General features: G+C 37.3%; 1 protein-coding gene and 2 pseudogenes across 1 annotated transcript in view; 2 read left to right on the top strand and 1 right to left on the bottom strand.

Moving 5' to 3' along the window:
• Positions 1–25,503, bottom strand: part of Eml6 (EMAP like 6) — a 251,167-nt gene that overhangs the window by 143,097 nt on the left and 82,567 nt on the right. The window contains exon 3 of the mRNA XM_010615906.2: positions 3,185–3,344. Within this exon, the coding sequence (XP_010614208.1) occupies positions 3,185–3,344 (160 nt within the window). The remainder of the gene's footprint in view (positions 1–3,184; positions 3,345–25,503) is intronic.
• On the top strand, positions 20,659–24,073 carry LOC109117791 (annotated as a pseudogene).
• LOC104856441 lies at positions 21,550–22,018 on the top strand (annotated as a pseudogene).

Here is a 25,503-nt window from a genome sequence, read left to right as displayed (position 1 = left end):
AAAAAAAAAAAAAAAAAAAAAAAGAAAGAAAGAAAGAGGAAAAAAAAAAAAGAAAATGTCATAACCAGAATTAAGAACAAAAAAGTTAGAGTTCTTGCAAGATACCAGGTAGGAGACAACATGCGTTGTTTTTTGTTATTGTTGTTGTTTTTGTTTTGTACCGGGGATCAAACTCAGGACTTTGCACTTGTGAGGTAGGCAGCAGAACCACTGAGCTAAATCCCCAGCCCTAAGACAGCATTTTAAAATAGAGGTCTTGTCTAGAAATAGATTTGACTTCTCTTTTGATTTGGTAAGACATTAATTAATTAACTGCCTTAAATCTCATTTTTCTCATTTATAAATGGTTGTAAAAATATTTGGTTTTGGGCCAGGGAAACAACTCAGTAGAGTGCTTGCCTAGCATGTAGAAAGCCCTGAGTTTGATCCCAACACCTGCAGAAAAGATTTTTTTTTTCTTTTAACGTGTAGCATTGTTACGTAAGCCAAATGAAATAATGTATTTTCAGTCATTTGATTTACAGTGCTACCCAAATATGAGTTTCTGAGCTTACATATTTTACAGAGTAAGTTTGAGTGTGTATATGTGTCATGTATAGCTGTGTACATGCATTGTCATATATGGCTAAGCATGTATATGTGTTATGTGTTGCTCAGGTGTCTTCATGAAAACTGATTTCCATTGGAAATACTTAGTATAAGAAACATAACTGGGAGTTTTTAAATATTTCCTCTTTCTGTAATTTTTCACTAAAGCTTCCAGCAAATTAGAGTGGAAAAATTTCATTCAGGTTGGGTTTCTTTACTATAAAAATGAATTAACAAATACAGGTAAAGTAAAACTCTTATCTCTTGAGTGAGAAAGGTCAAAAGAAATCCATTTTGTTCATTTGTAGTGACAGGCCCCATAGCTATCTGGAAAAGTATCTCTAATGACTTTTGTCAATTATGCAGTAATACAGCCGGGAGTGGTGGCGCACACCTGTAATCCCAGCACTCAGGAGGCAGAAACAGGAGGATTGCCATGAGTTCAAGACCAGCCTGGGCTACATAGTGAGTTTGAGGTCAGTCTGAACTACATACTGAAACCCTGTCTCAAAACAAAATAACAACAACAATTATGAGATAATAGGCCATTTGTCATTTTCTAAGTATCATTTGATACCAGAAATTGTCTAGGGATTACTGTAGACCTGAAAAAAAAAGGTATCAATGAATGGTGAAATTCATCATGACAAACAAGTGGGAGGATATTTTTCTCCAATGACAGTTAAGTATCATACAGTCCACTCCCAAACCCACCCTTTGAAGTGGAACCTTGAGGGGAACAGCTAGGATTCTAACATGATATAACATGGACAAAAGACTAATTGTTTTTTCGGTTTGGTTTGGCTTTGGCTCTTTTAAGACAGGGTCTTTCTTTGTAGTGTGGGCTGGTCTTGAACTCACTACATAGCCCAGGCTGGTCTCAAACTCATGGAAATCTGCTTGCTTCAGCCTCCTGAGTGCTGGGATTACTGGTATGTGCATCCCTGGCTAGGACTAATAGTTAAAGCTGGATTTCTTTTTGTGGCATAACATTTTCTTGTAATACTAACAAATTTTGATAAAGATGTTTGCTTAAATAACAAAATTTGAGAATGTACATGTAAGTACACATATAACCATGCATATACATTTATACATACACACATCTTCTGGTGCACTCATCAGATTTAATAATGGAATACAATTACAAGCCTGAATAAACATCACCACCAGGCTACTTCTCTTTAGACATGGTTAAGCAAGGGAATGTATGCATTATCCAGGCTAGATTAATGAGATTATAGACTAGAAATATTAAAAATGTATTTCCAGGGTCTACATGTCTAGTGAATCTAATTCTAGAAAGAAGAATGAATGATGACTAATGCTCTTTCAAAATAGCACAAAATACCAAGTAAATGTTAACTATTTTAGAATGATTCAAACCGGGTCAACTCCTACAACCCACTGAATGTCCCATCCATTCTTAGTTTGGTTGAGCCTCTATAAATAGTCTCACAAATCTTTTTATGACACCGATTTACAAAATTAACTCTGAAATTTGGCCAAAACTGGACTGTGGAACTTAACTGACAGATATATGTAGTGTGAAAGAGATAGAGTAAGGCTGACAAAACAAGGAAGAAGCAGAAGAGAAAAGGCACAGCCTTAACGAGGATGTGAATGCAGCCAAGCCAGGACGAGCCATCTGTATTTTTATTCCCATTTCTAGGACAGAGTAACAGCTTTTCTGTCAGGTGTTGCTTTAAAGTCCAAGGAAGGGGACCTGCATGAAGCCCTCTGAAGTATCCTCAAGGGCAAAGCATCTGAGCAGGGCACTTCAGATGAGAACAGCAGGACAATGGGCACAGAGGTGCAGAGGTGTAAGATCTGGTAGAGGAATCTTGCTCAGTTGTCCAGTTGCCCTACGTGGGAACCACAGAAATGTGGCTAGAAAAGTTGGTTAGCCTAGAATACCATGAACAAAGTATGGGCTTCATTCAATGTTACTCCAAGCTTTGTTGGTTTTAAAGAACGCTTTGATGCTTTTTTTCAGTTGGAAACATGCTTTAACAAATTAAGAGGTTATTTAAAATAAGCCAAGCAAAGATCTAACTGAGAAATTAAAGGACAGTGGCTGAAAGAATGGGATGGAGAGGATACATTCCAGCATTATTGTAAAGAAACTTATAAATTCACAGGAACCAGTGACTGTGTGAATTGGAAGAGGGGTGGTTAGAAGCAATCTCAAGGTAGAGTCAAAGAAACTTTTCAGTTGATTATTAACAGGTGATACTACCTTCTCAAAGCAAGGTACATAACATAATGCTCATAGCTTGAGGTTTGTGGCTCAAAATGTCTACTATTCCAAGACGGAAGCTAGCAGTGGGTAACAAAGTGGAATTTTGAACCACAGTGGGCCTAGCTTTATGAGTTTGTGACTTCTTTTATGAAGGTTTTTAATCCAGATAGTGGGACCAGGGGAACAAAAACTTGGGCTTAGCCAGAGCTGGGTGCCAGTATCATAAGCTTGGAAAAAAGGTGAAGGATTCTAGGAAGCTGCCAGGGAGAGCCAGAAAAATTGGGTGGGTATTTATATTACAATTTTAGGTGCATGATAAGAAGTCATTAAAAAAAAATAGAGAAAGATACGCACCTGTCCATCTGAATCAAAAGCCAGGCAGGCAACTCCATGTGTATGGACATCTTTAAGAATAGACACAGTCTGGACATTATAGGAATCCCAAATGCATATATATGGCTCCTTCCCAACTTGGCCAGTTGCAATCAGAGTTCTGTCAGGGTGTAAGGCAAGGCTGAAAGAAGAAAGGTCTATTTTTACATCTTCTAACTGGACAAAGAGAGACATCAATAGTCTTTCACCCAAATTTGATTGTAATTTTAAATCAGCCATCTAACCAAATGACCTTAAAAAAAAGTCTTACTGTCCCAAAGTAATTAATCACCCAATAAGTCTAAATTGAAATGTTTAGCTTCGGCAAAGAGAGGCTTACCACAATTTGACAATAATTTCAACTACTCTTACCTATTTATGAGACATATTATGATTATAATTTCTCAATCAGAAAATCTTCTATATGGTTCTATAATTGCTTTATGTTATACAGTATTTTCTGAATTTCATAATATTAGCTTTCAAGCTAGATTTTGGCTATAATTTGAAAAAATGCAGTTGCTAGGAGAAAGAAAATTTTTCAATTAATTAAATTTGCTTACAGAAGCACTAGATATTATCCTCGTTAGGATTTCAAAGCACAACAGGCCCCAAGGTCAAGTTTTGTTTCTGTGTCAATTCACAGATTATGCATTCTAAATGAAAATTTCTATTTTATGCAAATCACTGTGACACCAAGAGAACCACAAATTACTACGTTTGTGGTTTTTGTAGCAATTTTCCTCTGTAGTCCAATCAAAATAAAACCTTATCAAATACCAACCAGTATTTTCAGGAGCCTCACAGTCAAGCAGGAGAAAAGCTATCATCATTATTCCTAGATGAGAAATCACTATGTATTAAATTAATTGTATAAAGAAGCTGTGCCCTTCTAAATACGGGTGTTGGGAATTTAAAACAGTAAAATCAAAACCAAAAAGGAGCACATTTCCTATACGGAAAACTAGCAGATAACTGTGGTCATGCAATAAGCAGAAGTAGAATGTTTTCCAGTTTCAGTCTTCAGCATCTGTTCTCACAGTAAGCAAAAGTAGACTCATTTTTCAATATTCAGTGTAGTATTAAGAGTATATGCTCTGAGCCGGGCATGGTGGTGCATGCCTGCAATCCCAGCACTCGGGAGGCTGAGGGAGGAGGATCTCTGTGAGTTCAAGACCAGCCTGGGCTACATAGTGAGTTCCAGGTCAGTCTCAACTACACAGTGAGACCTGCCTTAAAAAAAAAAAAAAAAAAAAGAGTCTGTGCTCTGGAATCACCTATGTGGACTTACTTCTTGGGTGCCCCTTACCATCTCTAATTTTTTGTAAAAATTGCTCTTTTGCCTCAGTGTCTTCAAAGACTAAATAGAGGTAATATATAAAAACAGATGTTATAATGAACATAAGAACACTTTTTACAATGCTTGGCACAGGGTGAGCACTTAATACAAGTCTCAATGTCATCACTGAGTAACTGGCATTCTGTAGATACAACTCATAGGTGCTTATCTGTGTGGATACATACAGCCTAGCTATCAGAAACAAACTGCTTTAAGCTAAAACTTGGAAACAGCCTACTTGCCCATCAGTTGGAAACTGGATAAAGAAAATGTGGTTTTTTTATAAAATGGAATATTACTCAGCCATAAAGAATGAGAAAATAAGATTCATTCATAGGAAAATGGATACATATTGAAGATATACTCCTAAGCGAAATAAATAAGGCACACACGTGTAAGTGCCAAATAGTTTCTCTGGTGTGAATAATCTGCAATAATACAGAAGATTCTAATAAGATTATTGACATTGAGAAATGGGAAGAAAGGAGCTAAAGGTGTAGGGAAGGTGGAACGGGTAGGGGAAGGGTAAAAGAGGAAAAGAAAAAAATGTGAGATAATGAAAAGATGAAAATAAAGTGGTTGTAGATGGGGAGGGGAGGAGGGGGTGAAGGGAGGGCAGGGGTAAGGGGAAAAAATGAGAACCAAGACGTCATGTAGAGGTACAAGATCCCAACAATGAATGTAACTGTACTGTATCCCTAAAATGTACCAATAAACTCAATTAAAGCTGGAAAAAAAAAAGAAACAAACTGCTTTAAGTGAGGGCTGGCTAAGTAACAAGTACTTTCTATAAAATGTATCCTTAGGAATCTTCATAAGGAAGTAACATAAAAAGAAAGCCCATATAAAAAAGGTGTCCTTTTTAAAACAGATGAATGCTAAGACCTTTGAGACTTTTCAAGGTTGTAGAACACTTCAGCATGCTGAGCTGGTGAGAGATAATAAAGTACAAAAAGACCCTCCCAATCTTTGTTTCACTGAGAAAAATCCAGTCATTAATGGTATGTAAATGTGTTAGCTTCCATTACTAATACAAGTATCTGAGACAATCAAAAGAAAAGGTTTATTTTGGTTCAAGTTTAAAGGTTTCAGTGCATGACGGGTTGGCAAAAGTAGTCACCTGATGGGTGGAGCCAAAGAGAACAGAAAGGGGCTGGGGTCCCACTGTCCCCTTTGGGGATACCTCCCCAGGGACCTCAAGGCTGCAGCACCTTCCAATGTACCACCCCACGGAGTAAGCTTTCCCACTCAGTCCTCTGAGGGACACTGAGAGCCCAAACTATAGCAGGACATGTCCTAGAAAACCGCAAGGAAAGTTTTAAAGGCCTTACTTAGCATTCGTCTGTTGGGAAAAAGATACCCTTTTATTTGGGCTTTTTATAATACTCCTTATAAAGATTCCCAAGGATACATTTTCTAGAAAGCACTTGTTACACATCCAACTCTCACTCAAAATGGTTTGTTTCTGAAAGCTAGGCTGCATGCACACAGACACACACTTGTTGGTTTTATCTACAGAATGCCAGTTACTCAATGACGACATTGAGACTTGTATTAAGTGCTAGTTTTTGTGCCATTGTTTTTTAAAAAGTGTTTTTATGTTTATTATATCATCTATTTTTATATATTCTCTCTTATTTTGTTTACTCTGTTAAACTAAGTGGATGGAAGCAGTCTATGAAAACCCTACCTATGACAAACATATTTCAGTTCATCAATTCACTCAACAAAACCTCATTTAAGGATTTCGCATATCAGAGGTAGTGCAAAGATACATAAACAGAAAACACACTGTCTTTCAAGGAGCCCCATCAGAGGAAGGACATACACACAGTGACACAGAAAAACGGAAGATGTAGTGACCAGCTGTCCAGGACATTAGGGAGGGCTTAATATAAGAGCTAAGGGAAGCCAGATGTGTTGACCCATGCTTGCATTTCTTGGATACTAGGGAGGCTGAGGCAGGAGGATCACTTGAGCCCACAGTTTGAGTTGGAATTATGTTGCCCAAACTAGCCTCAAAGAAAAAAAAGAGAGAGAAGGGTGCAAAAGGGCATTCATACGAAAAGACAGCGTTCATAGGTGAGAGTCTTGTAGTAAAAGTCAGAAAATAAGATTCGTCCAGCAGACCAGGGAAGTTTATGAGAGCCCTTTTAATCAGGAAGCTAAGTTACCACACTAATTGCTAATGGGACACAACATGACCAGCTTTACAGTGAGATGCAGTGGGAAGGGCAGATCTGCAAGGAGCGTTAAGAGAAGAGGCAAGGTAGCTGGTTAGGAGCTATGTGAGAGATAGTGAGGTCGAAAAGGAGGAGTCAGGAGCTATTTTAGGGCAAGAGAGAAAAAGATTTGGGATATCTGAGGCTAAGAAAAAGTTTTGAGCATGCCAAACTTGACACAAGGCTTTAGCTTAGTCAACTTGGTTTATTATAACTCAGAGAGCTTAGCTATAGTAGTTTGAAGCCTGTAAGCCTTATCTTGGGAAGAGACGATCTTAACTGCACCCAAGTTTTAATAGGAAAATCAATGGGACTCCTCAGGGGAATACCATACCAGGAGACCTAAGGCCTACAAAATACAGGGTTTGACTACATCATATGTCCTGCCTTCTATGTGTCTGCCTTGCAGACTAAATGTGAATGAATGCTTGCTTCCAGGGGAGTGGATGATGCCAACGATTCTAGCTACCATCTTGCCTCTCCCCCTTGCTACAGGTGCCAGTTCTTCCTAGGGACTAGATCACAGAAGGGATTATTTCCCTTGAACAGCCACAGATGCTTTCCAAAGACAAACTCATCTGCTGTGATCACAACTTGTCTTTGAAAATGCTTGAGATAGTTCATCATTCCTGACTTTTCTCAGATGGTTTAGAATGAGGAGAGGGAAACTGAAGAAACAGCACTCAACAAATCTTTAAAGAACCCTGCAGAATAATTTATCAGTCTAAATTATTCAACTATCAGTGCTACCCAAACATTTCAGATCTACAGAATTTTTACTATGGTTATTACTCTTCTGTTTGATCAGTTTGAGGCCCACAAATTTATCACATTTATTAAGAAGCTCATATTAAGGTTATTTTTCTTCTTCCCAGAAGTTTTTTTTTTTTTTTCTTTTTTGGTAGCAGGGATCAAATTTAGGCCCTTGCGCTTTCAAGGCAGGCACCAGAACCACTGAGCTAAATCCCCGGCTTTCCAGAGTCTCTTTATGCCTGTCTTGAAATTGTCTCTTCCTAGCCCATGGTACCCATTTCTTCAGCTTCCTTCTTTGCCAGTGGAGCGTATTAACAAAGTTAGCTCTCTCTTTATATACCCAAAGTCTCTGACATCACTTCTCTGGCTTGCAAGCAACATGGTTGTGTAAAGGGACTCCGGATGTTGCTATTTATTCATATCCATGTCAAGAACAGGAAGAATCGAGAACCACCTTCACTTTACCATCACTTTCTTTCCTATCAACTTACAGAAACTCCATTCCTTTCACCTAGGACAAGGACAGAATTGGTCTAACTTCCAGAACACAGCCAAGACTTACTTTTATCTTAAAGTTGTCTTATCATATTTCAGCAGCACCTCTTAAACGTCAATAGAAAAGGAAATTCATGAAATTTAATTAGTGATTTGCAAGAGCGTAAAGTATCATTAATGAGGAAGGTGAAGAAGCATTTGCTTAATGGGTTTTAAGCTATGTCAAAGTAGCTACAGTATTTCCTTCTTCCCACGTCTCTACATTTATGAACTCAATTTCATGAGAAGTCATTTTGAAAAGGATTTGCTTTTATCTCATCCCAAAAGATCTTTGCAACTTCAATTCAAAAGCATTTTAAATGGCAGTTGTTTTAATGAATATTTCTCATTTAAAATCAAGTCTAACCTTTTCTACATGCTTTAAAATTGCACTTTGCTTTTTCCATGGAGTGCCTGAACCGAGAAACTGCCCTACCTTAAAGCCTTTAGACTGAACCACAGTTTCACAGTTTAGATCTTGGTATCTAATTAAAGGACTGTGATAGAATTGTGTCCTCTCAATTCCCAGGCATGTGATATTTCATGAGATATGGCTAAACTATCAAGAAAATTATACCAGTAGAAAGTGCCACCATTACACAAAACCTCAGGCTTCTTTTTGCTTCATTTACCATATCATGGTGGTGTGATTCTTTCTGTTACTGGAAGTACTGATATGACTTGTATTTCCAATTTATCTTCCAGTTTAGAGCTCATAAATTCAACTTTTCCTAGGAAAACTTGTACATATTTTACAAACTATTACAGTTACAATAACAATGTCACAATATTGAAACTTTTAAAATTAACTCCCTCTCATCAAGGGTCTCAGTAAAATGGAAATCTCATTCCACACCCACACAGAAAGGTTTGATGTCATCCTACTTTCCCTTTGGTACTCAGTTTATTCCATTTATTGTATTATACACATAGCAACAACAAATAAGGAATTGAGCTTTAAGGAACTGAGTTTTCTCTGTATATATATAAACCTAGTTCCACTGGGAAATCTCATCTTCTGTTACCATAGCAATAGAAAGCACTGCAGAACAAGACTTTCATCAACCTATCTGGGAGAAGAAATTGATTTGTTTCTGTAGCATTCCAGGGAGGGCAAAAAGCACGTTGTATTCATGTCAGATGAGATCAGAAAGATTTCCAAACACACTGAGCAAGAGAGAAGATTTGTAGGGTCATGGAAAGAAGTGGTCTTGCTTAGGAGGTTGGACAAAAGCCACTAACCAACAATAATAAATCTTGATTCTGTGAGGCAAAGATTATATCTGACTACTCATTCTAAGATGAGAACTTAATAAATGTTCATGATCTTAACTTTACCTTACAAAATTTCATTTCATTGTTGCCCAAGCTGCTTCAGTGACTCTCTTAGTATTAACTTTATTAGGAAAGTATGAAGCCTTCTCCCTCCCTTCCCTGAAGATAATCTTAAGAAAAGTTTGCAATGTTGGAGGCACAGACTATCACAGTCAGAGGGCTGCACTGTGAGGGCAGAATGGAGGCTGCTGCTTTGTAGGTTGAAGAAGTAACCCAAGCTCAGCAGATGTACATCCACAGGCACAGAAAGAAGAGGAAGACTTGACTTGAATGCAGTGGCCTGGAAATAGTGAAGCCTTGCACGGGGCTGGTGGTGCTCCAGTCCTAGTCCCCAGGTGTGCCTAGCAGCACCACCAACGGGACTCTAATCTCTTCTGACACCATGGAAGGCTTTACCCTCCAGGTGGGCCTGGGAAACATGAAGAGAAGCAATAGAAACCCAGGCCACCAGAAGCCATTCCATTTTCCTAAACTGTATAAGCCCCAACACACTGGTATGATTCATTGTTGAGTAGGGTCCCTCTCAAATTGGACTTTTCAACAAGCATGATCAATTGTATACCCAATGGGAATGAACTCGATTTTAAAAATAAAGGAAGATAATACCTTACATACTGAGGGTTGCCATACTTGTACTGGCATGGAACTATACTCCAGGAATATCTTCATAGCACATTAAAGAGAGGTTAAGACTGAGTGGTTTGTCATAAGCAGAGGGGATTTGCTTCCCTGATGCTTCACTGTTTCCTATGCTCACTGCAATTTGAGCATGTGATGGCATGGCTGGAGCCAGCTTAGACTGGCCAGCAAGAACTCAAATTTCGGCAACTTTGTGAACCAGTGTTAAGCAGTCTTTGTTAAAAATTAAGTTATATAAGTTTACAATTAGCTGGGCATGATAGTGCATGCCTGTAATCCCAGCATTCAGGAGGCTGAGGCACAAGGATCACTACAACTTTGAGGCCAGCCTGTGCTACATAGTGAGTTCAAGGCCAGCCTGAAATACATAGTGAGAGCCTATCTCAAGAAACAAAAATTAAAAAACCTACAAACATACAATTAAATAAATTGTATTTAAACAAAGATAACATGGGCTGGGGATTTAGCTCAGTGGTTCTGCTGCCTGTCTTGCAAGCACAAAGACCTGAGTTCAATCCCTGGTACCAAAAAAAATAAAAAAAAATAAGCAAAGGTAACATGATCAAAACTCATCACTTCATAAATAATTTACTATTTCTATCCAAAAGTTATTTATTGCTCTCTTTTATGAATGGCAGTAATGCTAAGAAATGACATTTTAATGCATATCTCTTCCTAACTCCACTTTCAATGTCACCCTGGTGCCTTGAAATCAACCACAGCAAAATATTTCTATTGTGGTAGTTAACAAAGGCCACAAAACAGGACTTGGTTTTCTGTTTTGTTGTTTTCTAGACTTAAGAAACGGGAAGATAAAATGTTAAAAATTCAGAATTAAATGTGTATCTACCTGTAGCTGTTGCATTGTGAATAAAATTACAAACTATTTGCATTGAAACATTATTACACAGTTCAAGAAGAAAGTTGCTCACATTATTAGCAAATGCTCTAAGTTCACTTTTATCTATTTAACATAAATAGGACTATAAACCAACATTCATGTTAAAACTACACTCATATGTCCCAACATGACAGTTGCTAAGGGTCTTCTGCATGCCACTGAGCTACACCTCTGGCCAGAGACTTCTTTTCCACATCAAATAGTAATCAAGCATTTACTCTTCAACCATAGGTTAACCACAGACATGAGACTTTGGAGAAAATCAGTGAAAGCATTCTATGAAAATCAATTGGCTTCATGGAATTTATAAAATTGTACACTTTATTATTTGTAAATTTTATATCATTTATATGTAAATTTGTAGCATTTATAATAAACTTATGAAAATGTATATATAGATTTTTTTTTCTCTTGGGGTCCTGGTTAAATAGTTACCAATATATCAATGAAGTATGTCTCCTCTACTTACTGGCAAAAAATACTTCCTCATAAATCATGTTGAGCAAATTATTCAATCTCTCTGGAACTTGGTTTCTTGTCTGTAAATGGGAATGATCCTACCTACCTCAAAGAAGGTAACATATAGTGTAATAAGCCCTAAAACAGTGATTAAAAAAGTAGTGTTCAAATTAGTTAGCACAATATAGATTATGCTATTGTTTATTAGTGGCCATGTGGTATAGACAATGTGACAGCTACCCCACATTCTAAGCCAGGAAGGCTCATGTACATAGAGTGCTACAGTGAACTATCCTCAAAAATGTAAAAATGAGACTTCCTCAGAATCAAAATGGCAAAAACCACATGCAATAGACCAGATGTTATCTGAAGATGTCACACTGAGGAGAAAGCATCTGAAGCATGGAAGACAGTGCCTGGAAACACAATCCAGGCATGAATAACATGAAAGAATCTGAAACTGATAAATCTAAAAATAAAGTGTTAATAGAAATGGAAGTTCTGCTGAAAGTCCTTATAAAAATCATCAGAGTTAAGACAGTGTATTTTTGGTATAAGGATAGACCTAAAGATTAATGGCATAGATTGAATTTAGAAACCTTCCCACACTTACTTGACCAATTGATTTCAAAGAAAGTGTGAGGTAACTCAATGGGAAAAGGACAATTTTTCAACAAATGGTCCTGGAACTAAAAATTATACAACATATACATGTGTTAAACATTACATGGTACCTTCATTAATATGTACAGCTTTTTTTCTTTTTGGTACCGGGGATCAAACTCGGGACCTTGTGCTTGCAAGGCAGGCGGCAGAACCACTGAGCTAAATCCCCAACCCATACAACTTTTCTATTTTTGTCTATCAGTTAAAATTTTTTAAAGTTCTGGAATTGTATAGCAATATATATATTTGTTTAAAAAAAAAACTCAATTCTTAGCTTTCAACATACACAAAAGTTTTTTCATATGGACCAAAAGGTAAGAGCTAAAGTATACAACTGAAGAAAATAAAAGCAAAAATCAAAACAAAATACCTTGTAACCTTTCAAAGGTAATGGTTTCTTAGAGAATAAACAAACTATAAAAATGGACAAGTTGAAATAAACTAGAATTTAAACAAAAACTTCTAGTCTCTTACAGATAAAAATGTAAAGACAAGCCAGATGGAGGCAAAAAATCATCAAGGACTTGTATTTAGAATAAAAACTGATTTCTGTTCAATGATAAGTACACAACTCAGTTTAAAATATGGTGAAATGACTTGAAAACTGTCATGGATAATTAGGATTAAGAAGACTGGCAATGCCAAGAGTTGCTAAAGATGGGGAGTGAATGGGGTACATACATATTGCTAACAGCAATGTAATATAAATCACTTTGGAAAATAGTTTAGCAGTTTCTTCTGGGCTTCAGCAGAGGAAAGGTGAGAGCAGCCACACAGCATCCCCACCCCACCCCCTGCACATGCCTCTGGCCTCTTGGCTGGGCAGGTACCTGGATTCATACCACAGAGGCACAGGGGGTGGGTCATAAAGGCCATTGTTCTGAGCTCTATCCTCTATTTTGACTTAATTCACACAGTTAAAGGTGATGATAGACTAATAACTACTACAAACTGTCATTTTCTAAGCTGTGTTTGATGCTATTATGTTGCTAATTGTATTACTTGGGCTAAGGTATTGCGATTTGATTTAATCAGTTGTCCTTCCTGGTGTAATAAAAATGAGATTGTCTCAGAGTCATGAGAGACTCAAAACCTAAAGACAAGCTATAAAAGGAAGATCGAAGTATTAACCCAGGAATTAAACCAAGGACAGTACCAACGACAAAATAGAAAAGAGAAGACATTCAAGCAAGGCACAAGCACAAACAAAGGCTGCCTGTTCACCAAAGGCAAATTCTGAAGGAAACGAGGTGGAAAAATCTGATTATCAACCACCTGGAAATGTTGAACTGATAGCACAGGAAGTAATAAAACAGATGAATGAGGCTCTAGAAAAATTCAAAACAGAAATAATTTGAGATAACTACAGAGATGGTGAACAGAATGAAAGACATGATTAGAGACTCTAGAATAGAAACAGATTAAAAAAATACATGAGCTCAGGACCATGGCAGAAGCCATGAATGCACAACACAGGAAAGAAATGGAAACCATGAATGCCCAACATAGGAAAGAAATGGAATCCATGAAACAGATTCAAACATATCCAGGAGATTAAAAACTCTATTGAAAGTATACATCATAACAGACTGAGCCAATCTGAAGACCAGATATTAGACATAGAAGACAGCATGGTGGTCAGTGACCATGAAAACAGGGATCTCTTCTAAAAAAGTAAGGGAAAATGAGAAATCAATCCAACAGCTCCTAGATGACACAAGAATAATATGCAACTTATAGGAGTCCATGAAAAAGCAGGAAGAAGTACAAGTGACGTTAGAAAAACTGTTCACAGAATGACAGAAAACTTCCCAGAGCAAAAGAATTTGACATACATATAAGTGAGGCTTATAAGACCCCAAATAGCCATGATCACAAAAAAATCTACACCTAGACATATAATAATTAAGATCCAAGAAACTCATCAGAAGAAGTAAATTAGAAGCTGTTAGAGAAAAAAAAAAAAAACAAATCACATGCAAAAGAAAGCCAATCAGAATCACAGCAGATTTTTCAACCCAAATCCTCAAGTCAATGAAATACTAGAACTGAACCAAGCTTTAGAACAAATGGACTTAATAGACACCTACAGAGTGTTCCACCCCACAAAATCACAATATACATTCTTTTTGGCTACACACAGGTCATTCTCCAAAATAGACCACATACTAGCTCATAGAATGTGTTTAAGTAAATGCAAAGGAGTTGAAGTTATCCATGTATATTATCAGACCATAGTGCAATTAAACTGGAGATCAATAGCAAAAGAAACTGCAAAAACTTTACAAACACATGGAAATTGAATAACACTCTTCTGAACAACCAATGGGTCACAGAGGAAATGAAAGAAGAAATTAGACAGTTTTTTACAATTTAATGATAATGCCAATACAACATACAGAATCTATGGGACACAATGAAAGCAGCTCTACAAGGGAAATTTATAGCAGTAAATGCCCACACTAGGAAAACAGAGCAAACTCAAATAAATAACCTAATGATGAATCTTAGGCTTCTAGAAAAAGAGCAAGACAAACCAAAAGCTTATACAAGGGAGGAAATTATAAAGATCAGAGCAGAAATCAATGCAACTGAGACTAAGAGAATGATACAAAAAAATCAATGAACTGAAGAGTTGTTTTTTTGCAAGAATAAATAAAATTGATAAACTCTTTGCCAACCTTTTCAGAAAAAGCAAAGAAAAGGCTCACATCCATGCAATTAGAAATGAAAAAGGTGAAGTCACAACATATCCAGGAAAAATCCAGAGGATCATCAATAGCCACTTCAAAAACCTGTACTATAATAAAATGGAAAATACCAAAGAAATGGACAGATTTCTAGATATATATGAATTACCAAAGTTGAATGAAGGTATAAAAATTCTAAACACTCCAATTATAATCAATGAAATTGAAAATGTAATTAAAAATTTACCAACAAAGGAAAACCCAGGTCCTGATGGTTTTACTACTGAATTCTATAAAACATTTAGAGAAGTACTACCTCTATTTTTGAAACTTTTCAGTGAAATTGAAAGGGAAGCTATACTTCTAAATTCATTCCTAGAAGCAAGTGTTACTTTCATCCCCAAACCAGAGAAAGACCCAACCAAGAAAGAGAACTACAGGCCAATCTAATGAACATAGATGCAAAAATCCTCAATAAGATACTGGCAAACAGAATACAGAGGGTCATCAAGAAGATCATACACCCTGACCAAGTAGGGTTTATCCCAGGAATGCAAGGATGGCTCAACATATGTAAATCAATGAATTTACTACACTATAGTAACTGAGTCAAAGACAAAAGCCATATGATCAACTCAATAGATACAGAAAAAGCATCAAACAAAATTCAACAGCCATTCATGATAAAAACCCTGTAGAAAATTGGAATAGCTCATCTTTATCTCAACTTGATAAAGGCTATCTATGAAAACCAACAGCCAATATCATAATAAATGGTCAAAAACTGAAAAACCTTCACATTAAAATCAGGAATAATACAAGGATTCCCACTGTTACCACTCCTGTTCAGTACTGTCTTAGAAACATTAGCTACAGAAATTAGACAAGAGAAAGAAATAAAAGCAATAAAGATAGGAAAGGGAGAAGTTAAACTATCATTATTTGCTGATGATATGATACTCTACACAGAAGACCCAAAAAACTCCACCAAAGACTGCTAGACATTTTTTTCATTGAGTTTATTAGTACTTTTTAAGTATACAGACAGTTACAGTCATCACTGGGATCTTGTACCATTACATGAGAGATCTTGGTTCTCATTTTTCCCCATACCCCTGCCCTTTCTTCACCCCAGACTTCTAGACTTAATTGACAGATTCAGTAGAGTAGCTGGACACAAGGTCAACATTCAAAAATCAATAGCCTTCATGTACACATATAACAGAATCACTGAGAAAGTAGAGAAACCTTCACAATAGCATCCAAAAAATGAAACATCTAGGAATCAATCTAACAAAGGAAGCAAAAGACCTCTGCACTGAGAACTCCAACACTCTGAAAAAAGAGACTGAAGAGGATACAAGAAAATGGAAAGACATCCCTAGTTCCTGGATAGGAAGAACCAATATAGTGAAAATAGCCATACTTCCAAAGCTGCTATACAGATTCAATGCAATCCCAATTGAAATCCCAACAGTATATTTCACTGAACTAGAGAAAATAATCCAAAAATTCATTTGGAACCAGAAGACACCTAGAATAGCAAAAGCAATTCTAGGCAACAGAGACATGGCAGTGGATATCACAATCCCCAACTGGAATCTATACTACAAAACCACTGTGTTGAAAACAGCACAGTACTAGCAAAGAAACAAACCTAAGGATCAGTGCAATAGATTCAAAGATGCATAAACAACTCCAGACAACTCAGCTACCTCATCTTTGACAAAGGAGCCAACCATCCTCACTGGAGGAAAGATAGCCTCTTTAATAAATGGTGTTGGAAAACTGGATTTCAACTTGTCAAAGATTAAAACTAGACCCCTATCTTTCACCATGCATTAAATTAAATCCAAGTGGATTAAGGATCAAAATATCAAAACAGAAACACTATACTTGTTGGAAGATAAATTAGGTAGAAATCTTGAAGACATTAGCATAGGAAAAGACTTTATGAACAAATCTTCAATAGCACAGGAACTAGAATGAAGAATCGACAACTCGGATCTCATTTTTTTTTTAAAGCTTCTGCACTGCAAGAGAACCACCAACAGAGCTAAGAGACAACCTACAATGTGGGGGAAAAAAACTGTACCCACTGTTCCTCAGACAAAGATCTACTATCCAGAATAGACAACTCAAAAAATTGGACCCCCCCCAAATTAAAAAACCCAATTCAAAAATGGGCATCTGAAATGAACAGACATTTCTCAAACAAACAAGAGCAGCAAATGAACATTTTTTATATGTTTAACATCACTGGTCATTTGAGAAATGCAGATGAAAACAACACTGAGATTCTACCTCACCCCAGAAAGAATGGCTACTACCAAGAAATCAACCAATAACAAATACTGGCGGGGTTGTGGGGTGAAAGGAACCCTTCTCCACTGTTGGTTGAAGTGCAGACTGGTGCAACCACTGTGGAAATTAATATGGAGATACCTCAAACAACCTGGATTAGAAGTCCCATTTGATCAGATATTCCCCTGCTGGGTATCTTCCCAAAAGAATTAAAAGAATCATACCACAGTGATATATGCTCATCCATGTTTATAGAGGCACAATTTGTAATAGCTAAAATTTGGAAACAGCCCAATCGCCCATCAACTGGAGACTGGATAAAGAAGATGTGGTATTTTTATAAAATGGAGTACTACTCAGCCATAAATAATGAGGAACTAGAGACATTTATAGTTAAGTTGATGCACACTTAGGACATAATCTTAAGTGAAATTAATAGGACACATGTGTGTAAATACCGAATAGTTTCTCTTGTGTGATGAACTAAAAGTGTAAGAATCAAAATGTATAATTGATATTGGGTAATAGGAAAAAATGTCTAAAGGTGTAGGGGAAGTAGGAAGGGTAGAGGAAAGCTAAGAAGGAAAAAGAAAAAATAAGAGAAAAGGAAAAATATGTAAACAAAGTATAAACAGGGAAGGGTGGAGGGGGTGAAGGAAGGGTAGGGGAATGGGGAAAAAATAAGAACCAAGATATATCATGTAAAAGGTTCAAGATCTCAATGATGAATGTAACTGTATTATATACCTAAAATGTACCAATAAAGAAAAAAGGCAAAAAAAAGAAAAAGAAAAAAAGTTAAAAATACACTTTCTTATATATGATATAACATTTCCACTCCTAGGTATTTGGCCAAGAGAAATGAAAGAAAATAACTAAAAGACTTGTCTACAAATCCTTATAGTAGATTTATAATAATCAGAGAGTAGAAATAACCTAAATGTCTATCAACAGGTGAGTGAATAAGTTACTGAACATTGGAAGAGAAATGAATTTTTGGCAATAAAAAAATGAACAACTGATATAAACAGCATGGATGAATCTCAACATTTTACTGATCTAAAGAACCCTAGAGCATTCAATACTTAGGTTGATAATATCTTCCTCATATAATGTTTGGATCCAGGAGATACTATCTCTAGTTGACCCCAAAAATTAAGATACAAACAAATATTACTCAAAGCTACAAAGAGAATAAAAATGATAACCCTTTGGGGGATAAGGTAGGAGATGTAAGAATGTTATATATAAGTGTCTTCATTACTTTTCTCATTGCTGAGACAAAACACCTGACACCCAAAGTTAAAGGAGGAAAGGTTTATTTGGCTCAGTTTGTAGAGTTTCCAGTGCATACTTAGTTGGCTCCAAGGCAAAGGGCCATCACAGAGGAAAAACAGTTCACAACAGGCAGAAGACAGCCAAAGCAAGCAAGCAACAACTGATGACCCTGTTTCTGTCCCTTACATCTCATCCAAGCCACTGCCCTAAGGGTGGATAGCACTCATACCCTTAATACTAGCATCACATGTTGGGTCCCAGCATCACACCCCCTATATCCAGCCATCTCTGAAGAGTCTCACCTATGACCACATGAGGCTTTGGAGGGACATCTAGATACAAGCCATAACAGTAAGTTACATGCTTATATATATTAAAAGGCAGTACAGCTAAACGGATGCACCTTGAGATCATACTCTTAAGTGAAATACATCAAAAATACATGTTTAAATACTGCATTATGTCTCTGGTGTGAGAAATCAAAAGTGGAAATAAGGACTACAATGTACATCCGACACTGGGAACTAGGAAGGAAATGTTCAAATGAGAAAGGGAACAAAGGAAAGGGGAGAGGAATGTCTACAAGAAAAAAAGAAATTCAAAGGAAAAATGGAAACAAAACTTTTGTACATAAGGGGAGCATGGGGGGAAAAACAGCAAGATATAACATGTACTGGTACAAATTCCCTATGATGAACGTCATCATGTATATCTAAAATGTCCCAATAAATGTTTTGCTTTAAAAACAAAGGTAGTCAATCTTATCTATAATGGATAAATCAAGAAACAGTCAGCAGTTGGACTGGTGTTGTGTTTTGTTTTGGTACTGGGGATTAAACTTGGGTCCTTGTGCTTGTAAGGCAGGTGGCAGCACCACAAGCTAAATCCCTGGCCCAATTGGACTGTTTTAAGATGTGGAAATAACCATCAGAGAGAACAGTCACCAAGAACTGAAAGCACTCCTTTGAAAAGGAGATTGGAAGCTGGGTATGGCAGTGAATGTCAGGGGCTGAAGTAGGAGGATCACAAGTTTGAGCCCAGCCTTGGCACCTTAGTGACTCAGTGAAACCCTGTCTCCAAAAGTTAAAATTAATAAACTAAATGAAAAGGCTGAAGATGTAGCTCAGGATGAAGGCCTTTGATTCAATCGCCAGTACCATAAAAAAAATTTTTTTTAAAGTTGATTGAAAATGGGAAATGGTAAGGCAAGAGCATTATAAGGCTTTCTATACTTTTTTTCCATTATAAGACTTTCTGTAATTTTTTGAATTGTGTGTCCATATTGCTTTTACACAAATAAAAAATTAAATCAAATAACAAAAATTATCCTCGAAAGAAAAATTAGCATACACATACAAAGGAAGGCATCTGGTGGCTTAGAAGTCTTTCACAGGCAGGAAGTAGGAAGGGATGTCTGATGATTATATCAAATTTATCAACCCCCAGATGTTCTCATCAGTATAATTGTTACTTGATAAAATGAATTTGATCAGCATGGCTAATCTTATGGTGCATTCTTTGCAAAAGAAGAAATACTGCCTAATGAGAAGTTTCACTAATGAGAGCAGTCTATGCAAAACTCAGCTTTCTGGAGCTATTCATCTCTCTTTTCCTTTCTTTAAGCAAGAAGCATGACTCAAGCATTTAGGGTTATATCTGGGAGAAGTCCTATTAATTTAAGATAATTAAATATGCCAGTCATGTGCTTCCAGTAAGAGCTGATTAAATACTTTAGAGAAGTCATCAGTGAATCCATCTGGTGCAGCGTCTCTGCCAGAAGGCAAAAATGTTACTAGTACCTCTTATCTGCCCTGCTCATGAAATAGTCTTCCTCCATTGTAGGGTAACACACAGGTATTTTCAGGGTAAGTCCTAATTTGCTTGTTTACATTATCAAAGGATTTGGAAAAGAGAAAGCAAGAACCACCACCACGTTGTGTCACACCCACTGAGCCACAGATCTGAAGGGTGTATCAAATGGGCTATCTCTGTACTACTGAATCCAAAGTGATTTCATCACTTCTGCTTCCTCTGCATGTTCTTGCAAATGTTTCAGACAGTGCTCTGTATGGGAACAGAGTCTCAAAATCACAGGAAGAGGTGACCAACTGTATTTCACATGCATGAGATTTTAAGACTCTGAGACAAAAAGAACCCCAGAAGTATTTTCTCCCAGTGCGTGGTCACTTAAATAGAAAAGTGGCCAGGTCTGATTTTGTTAAATTATACAGTTGTGGCCACTGCCAACTTTGCACCAAGAAGAGCCAATAGAACTTGTTGGTCACTCATGCACGAGGTGCCTGGGTCCTGGAGCCTCCATACGTCTGCAAATGGAGATGTCACACCCATTCCCACAAGCTAAGCCCTCCAACCCAAGTAACTCCTGAGTCTTTTCGATGTGGACATTGGCAAGGAGTGAGGACTGGTATAGAAGAGGATTTTTTTTCAGCATTTGTCAACAGAAAAAGGCTGCAGATATACATAAAATTCAGACAACCACTCAAAGGTTGGTTGAATTACTTTAGAATTGTTTGCAGATACTGCACTCAAAACACAGAAAAATTTTATGCATTATGCACATGAGAAAAAGACATTAGACCCACAACTGGGAAACTGCTTCATTTCAAAAGATGTCCTTTTCATGGAATTATTAAGAAATGTATGATTCAGGGGGGAGACTTCTCAAATCAGAATGGGACAGAAGAATTTATGGTGGAAAAATATGAAGCTGAAAACTCAAGAATGATCGTGAGAGATTATTGAGCCAATGCAGGCCCCAGTACAAATTGTTCTCAGTTTTCTGTCACAACAGTTCCAACCTCTCATTTGAAAGGCAAACATGCAGTGTTTGGCCAAGTAATGAAATGAAGGGGTGGGGCAAGGATACTGGAAAATGTAGAATATTTAAAAATCTGCCAAATTGTGAATTATTGCAGAACGTGGAGAATTGAAAAGAGATGACTGGGGACTATTCCCCCCACCAAAAAAAAAGTCTCTGGGGACAGTCATGCAGATTCCCTGTGACACAGATATAGATTTTAAAATGTGGGTAAAACTTCACTAGTAACAGTAGACTTTTAAAAAATTGGAAATACTTTTTTTTGGTCAAGTCTCAGAACTGGAAAGTGTTCATTTAAAAATACACAGAGGTTTTAGAAAAAAAATGCACAGAGGGGGCAGTCCCTGTGAGGGCCGCCACCACCGGTACACGCCGAGGTGGAGAGGAGATGGTGGGTCGGAACAGCGAGACAGCCGGCGTGGGCGAGGCCTTCTGCCTAGGGTTCTGCATCTACTTCGACCGCAAGAGGCAAAGCGATCCCGACTTCAGGAACAGGCTTCGTGAACGAAGACAGAAGCAGAAGCTTGCCAAGGAGAGAGCTGGGCTTTCCAAGTCACCTGACCTCAATGTATGTGCGCAGGAGGTGAGCCCCCAAGTTACCTGACCTCAAAGTGCTGAAGCTGTTCCAAAGTTCTTCCTTGAAGAAATACAGCTTGGTGAAGAATTACTAGCTCGAGGTGAATATGAGAAGGGTGTGGACCATCTGACAAGCACACTTGCTGTGTGTGGACAGCTGTGACAGCTGCTGCAGGTGTCATGGCAAACTTCCACCATCAGTGTTTGATGCTTCTCACTAAGCTCCCAACAATCAGAGAATTCTAAGAGCTCAGAGCTTGGCTGAAGATGATGTGGAATGAAAAACAAATCTCAACTTCATAAAATCTCAAAAAGATTTTTAAAGTGCTTGGATTGGAAGTTGAATAGCTGTGGGGGAATAAAGGCAAATATGCTTGTTTATGAACTGTCCTACACTGAAATCTACCAAAGTTAATGTTTACTTTGTGTGGATCCATTCATTTTTTTCCCAGTGAAAAGTGTATTTTAATTAAGAGCTTTTCGTTTTATAAAACACTATGAGTTACTAAAATATGGATGTTGTTTATTCCTTAGACCTGCAGTTAAAATGTATATACAACATTTAAAAGCCCAGGGCTTAGTTTTAAAAGATAAGCAAAAGGGCTGGGGTTGTAGCTGAGTACAGAGTGCTTGTCTAATGTGCATGAGGCCTTAGATTCAGCCCCAGCACCATAAAAAAAAAAGTGAAAAAGTGTACGAGTGGTCAATGTACATTTAGAGCCAGCACATTTTCTTATAAGTGAGAGTTGGATACTGACTGTTTTTGAATACAGTTAAAATGAGAGATCCTTTCTTTCCATTCACTCTTAAAGATACGTGGTGTGTTGCTGTGCTGTACTAATAGCTCCACCTCTTCCCTCTTTATCAGTCTTGCGCTATTTTATTTAAAACTATGTTCTTAATGTTTCTATGTATTTATTTCCTTTAAGTATAACTACAAATAGTATTGGGAAGTAGATAACACGTACCTAATCTCACCATATGAGCTTCACTAGCTCCTGTCTGCTCACTCTACGCATTTATAAAACCAGGGAATCATGGTGATTTTTGATGTGTCCCTTTCATCTCATTTTTTTGGTTCTGTTCAGTATCTTCAAATACATCTTTGCCTGAGGAATGTATTTGGGCAACCAGAACCTGCATATTTTTTAATATTCTGAATTTTTCATGTTTGCCTTAGTGTTCCCGAATTGATCTTTTGATTTTCATTGGAATTAAGATAGTTCTGTGACTATGTAAATTTGAAAATTAACCTCTAAGGTAACTGGGATCACCTGCCTGTAAAAACGTTCCTTTTTTGCTTTCATCTTCTGTATATTTCAGATTGATTTAATTTATCTGGTATAATGAGAGTGAGAAATTATACTAACTAAAGATTTAAATAGAGTTTGTGGGACTGTTTACTCTCTCAGTGACATATTTTCCATTTCATAATTGAGTCAGTCTCAGAATTGAGAATAAAGACCTTTGGCATTTTCATCTTCAGAATTAAAGATTATTTTAATCTTACATCATTGCTTTTTCTCTTTTACTTTCCTTTTTAGTTTTATTTTAGGATTTCCTATTTTTAATGTTCATACAGAGATTTCTTTAACTGAAATACCGAATAGTTTCTCTGGTGTGAAAAACTATAATAGTACACAGGAGCCTAATGAGATAATAATGTGAAATAGAAAGTAAAGGGCTAAAGGTGTAGGGAAAGTGGGAAGGGTGGGGGAAAGGTAATAAGGGAGAGGAAAAAATATGAGAAAACAAAAAAATGGAAATAAAAGTGTTTGTAAATGGGGAGTGGAGGAGGGGGTAAAGGGAGGGCAGGGACAAAGGTAAAAATGAGAATCAAGACCTATTATGTAAAGGTACAGGATCCCAATAATGAATGTAATTATTGTATACTTAGATTGTACCAATAAACTCAATAAAAAGAAAAAAAAAAGACCTTGGTACTTAAAGGCAAAAAAAAAAATACACAAAGATTTTAAGGTATGTGGATAGTTCAAAAGCTGTTACTGAGGAAGCAGACAGATCCAGGCTGAAATCTATAGCCTTAGGCTGTGTACTAAATATTATTATAGACTGAAGATATCAAATTGGCAGGGAGCAATAGAGAGTTGTTTGGAGGCTCTTGAAATAGACTCATCAAATACCAAAGTACTGTATTGCAGACTCAAGGACGGCAAAGATTTAAAAAATATGATCAGGTATTGCCTAATTTTAAGCAAGCTCAAGAGATAGCATTTCTGCTGGGATAGCTTTATTTTCTGGTGCTAAGAGTCAAACAAAAAACAAAGGCACAGAAAGATAAAGGGAAGGCAGTATATGCAAAACTGTTTTCTTAATAAGGATTCAATTTTGCTTGAATATTATGCGTAGATTGTTCAAAGCAATTGTTATGGCTTGTATCTAGATGTCCCAATGCCTCATGTGCTCATACCTGAGGACTTTCAGAGGTGGCTGGATCATGGTGTATAATACTCAGATTAAGGGTGTGTGGTTCTAAATTAGTCCACTAATTGGTTTATCATAGCTCTGGGAGAAGAAAATGGGAAGGCCCACCCTGGGTGTGGGGGGCACCAACCAATAGCTTTGTAGCCTGGATGGAATAAAAAGAGACAGAGAGAAGGCAATCTGCTGCTTGCTGCTTCTCTGTCTCCTGCCTGCTCTGCCATGGACTGTTTCTCCTCTGTGATAGTCTCCTGTCAAGTCACCCTGCTTTGGAGGCAGCTGACTATGGACTAAAACCTCTGCAAACTGGGAGGTGAAATGAATCTTTCCTTCTTTAACTTTGGGTTCCAGGTATTTTATCTTAGGAAATAAAAAAAAGTAAGACAGCAATACAACAATGGAAGAATTATTGTCTTTCCCCCCACCCCAGTACCAGGGATCAAACTCAGGACCTGTGGTTGCAAGGCAGGCACAGTGCCATCAAGCTAAATCCCTGGCCCAAGTGTTACTGCCTTTATATGATCCCTAATGTGTTTCCTTTGACACTTCAGTTCCTCTTTGTTTATAGTATAGAAATGATAGTTTCCCTCCTAAAAATGTTATAAAAACATTAGCCTTTTGAAAATGCATTAAAATGACCATCTTAAAAGCTGTCACAGGAAACATTAAACTTGCTGGAAGGTAAGTTAGGCAGAACTCTGGAAGACATTGGTATAGGAAAAGACTTTATGAACAAATCCTCAGTAGCACGGGAACTAGCAGAAAGAATCAACAACTGGGATCTCATCTTACTAAAAAGCTTCTGTACTTCAAAAGAAACCATTAGCAGAACTAAGAGACAATCTACAATGTGGGAAAAAATTTTTACCAGCTGTACCTCAGACAAAGGACTATTATCAAGGATATATAAAGAACTCAAAACAATCAGTCCCCCCAAATATAAAGACCCGATCCAAAAATGGGCATCCGAAATGAACAGACATTTCTCATACAAAGAAGTAAAAGCAGCAAGAAAATATATGAAAAAATGTTCCACATCACTGGTCATTCGAGAGATGCAGATGAAAACAACACTGAGATTCCACCTCACCCCACAAAGAATGGCTGCTATCAAGAAATCACACAATAACAAATGTTGGCGGGGCTGTGGGGAGGAAGGAACCCTCCTCCATTGTTGGTGGAGGGCAGACTAGTGCAACCACTATGGAAATCAATATGTAGATACCTCAAAGAGCTTGGACTGGAGGTTCCATTTGACCCAGCCATCCCTCTGTTGGGTATCTTTCCAAGAGAACTAAAAGAATCATATCACAGAGAAGTATGT

The sequence above is a fragment of the Fukomys damarensis genome, unplaced genomic scaffold, assembly GCF_012274545.1.
Source record: "Fukomys damarensis isolate Sample0158 unplaced genomic scaffold, DMR_v1.0_HiC HiC_scaffold_2, whole genome shotgun sequence".
Lineage (NCBI taxonomy): Eukaryota > Metazoa > Chordata > Mammalia > Rodentia > Bathyergidae > Fukomys > Fukomys damarensis.
This window is presented reverse-complemented; position numbering and strand designations above follow the sequence as displayed.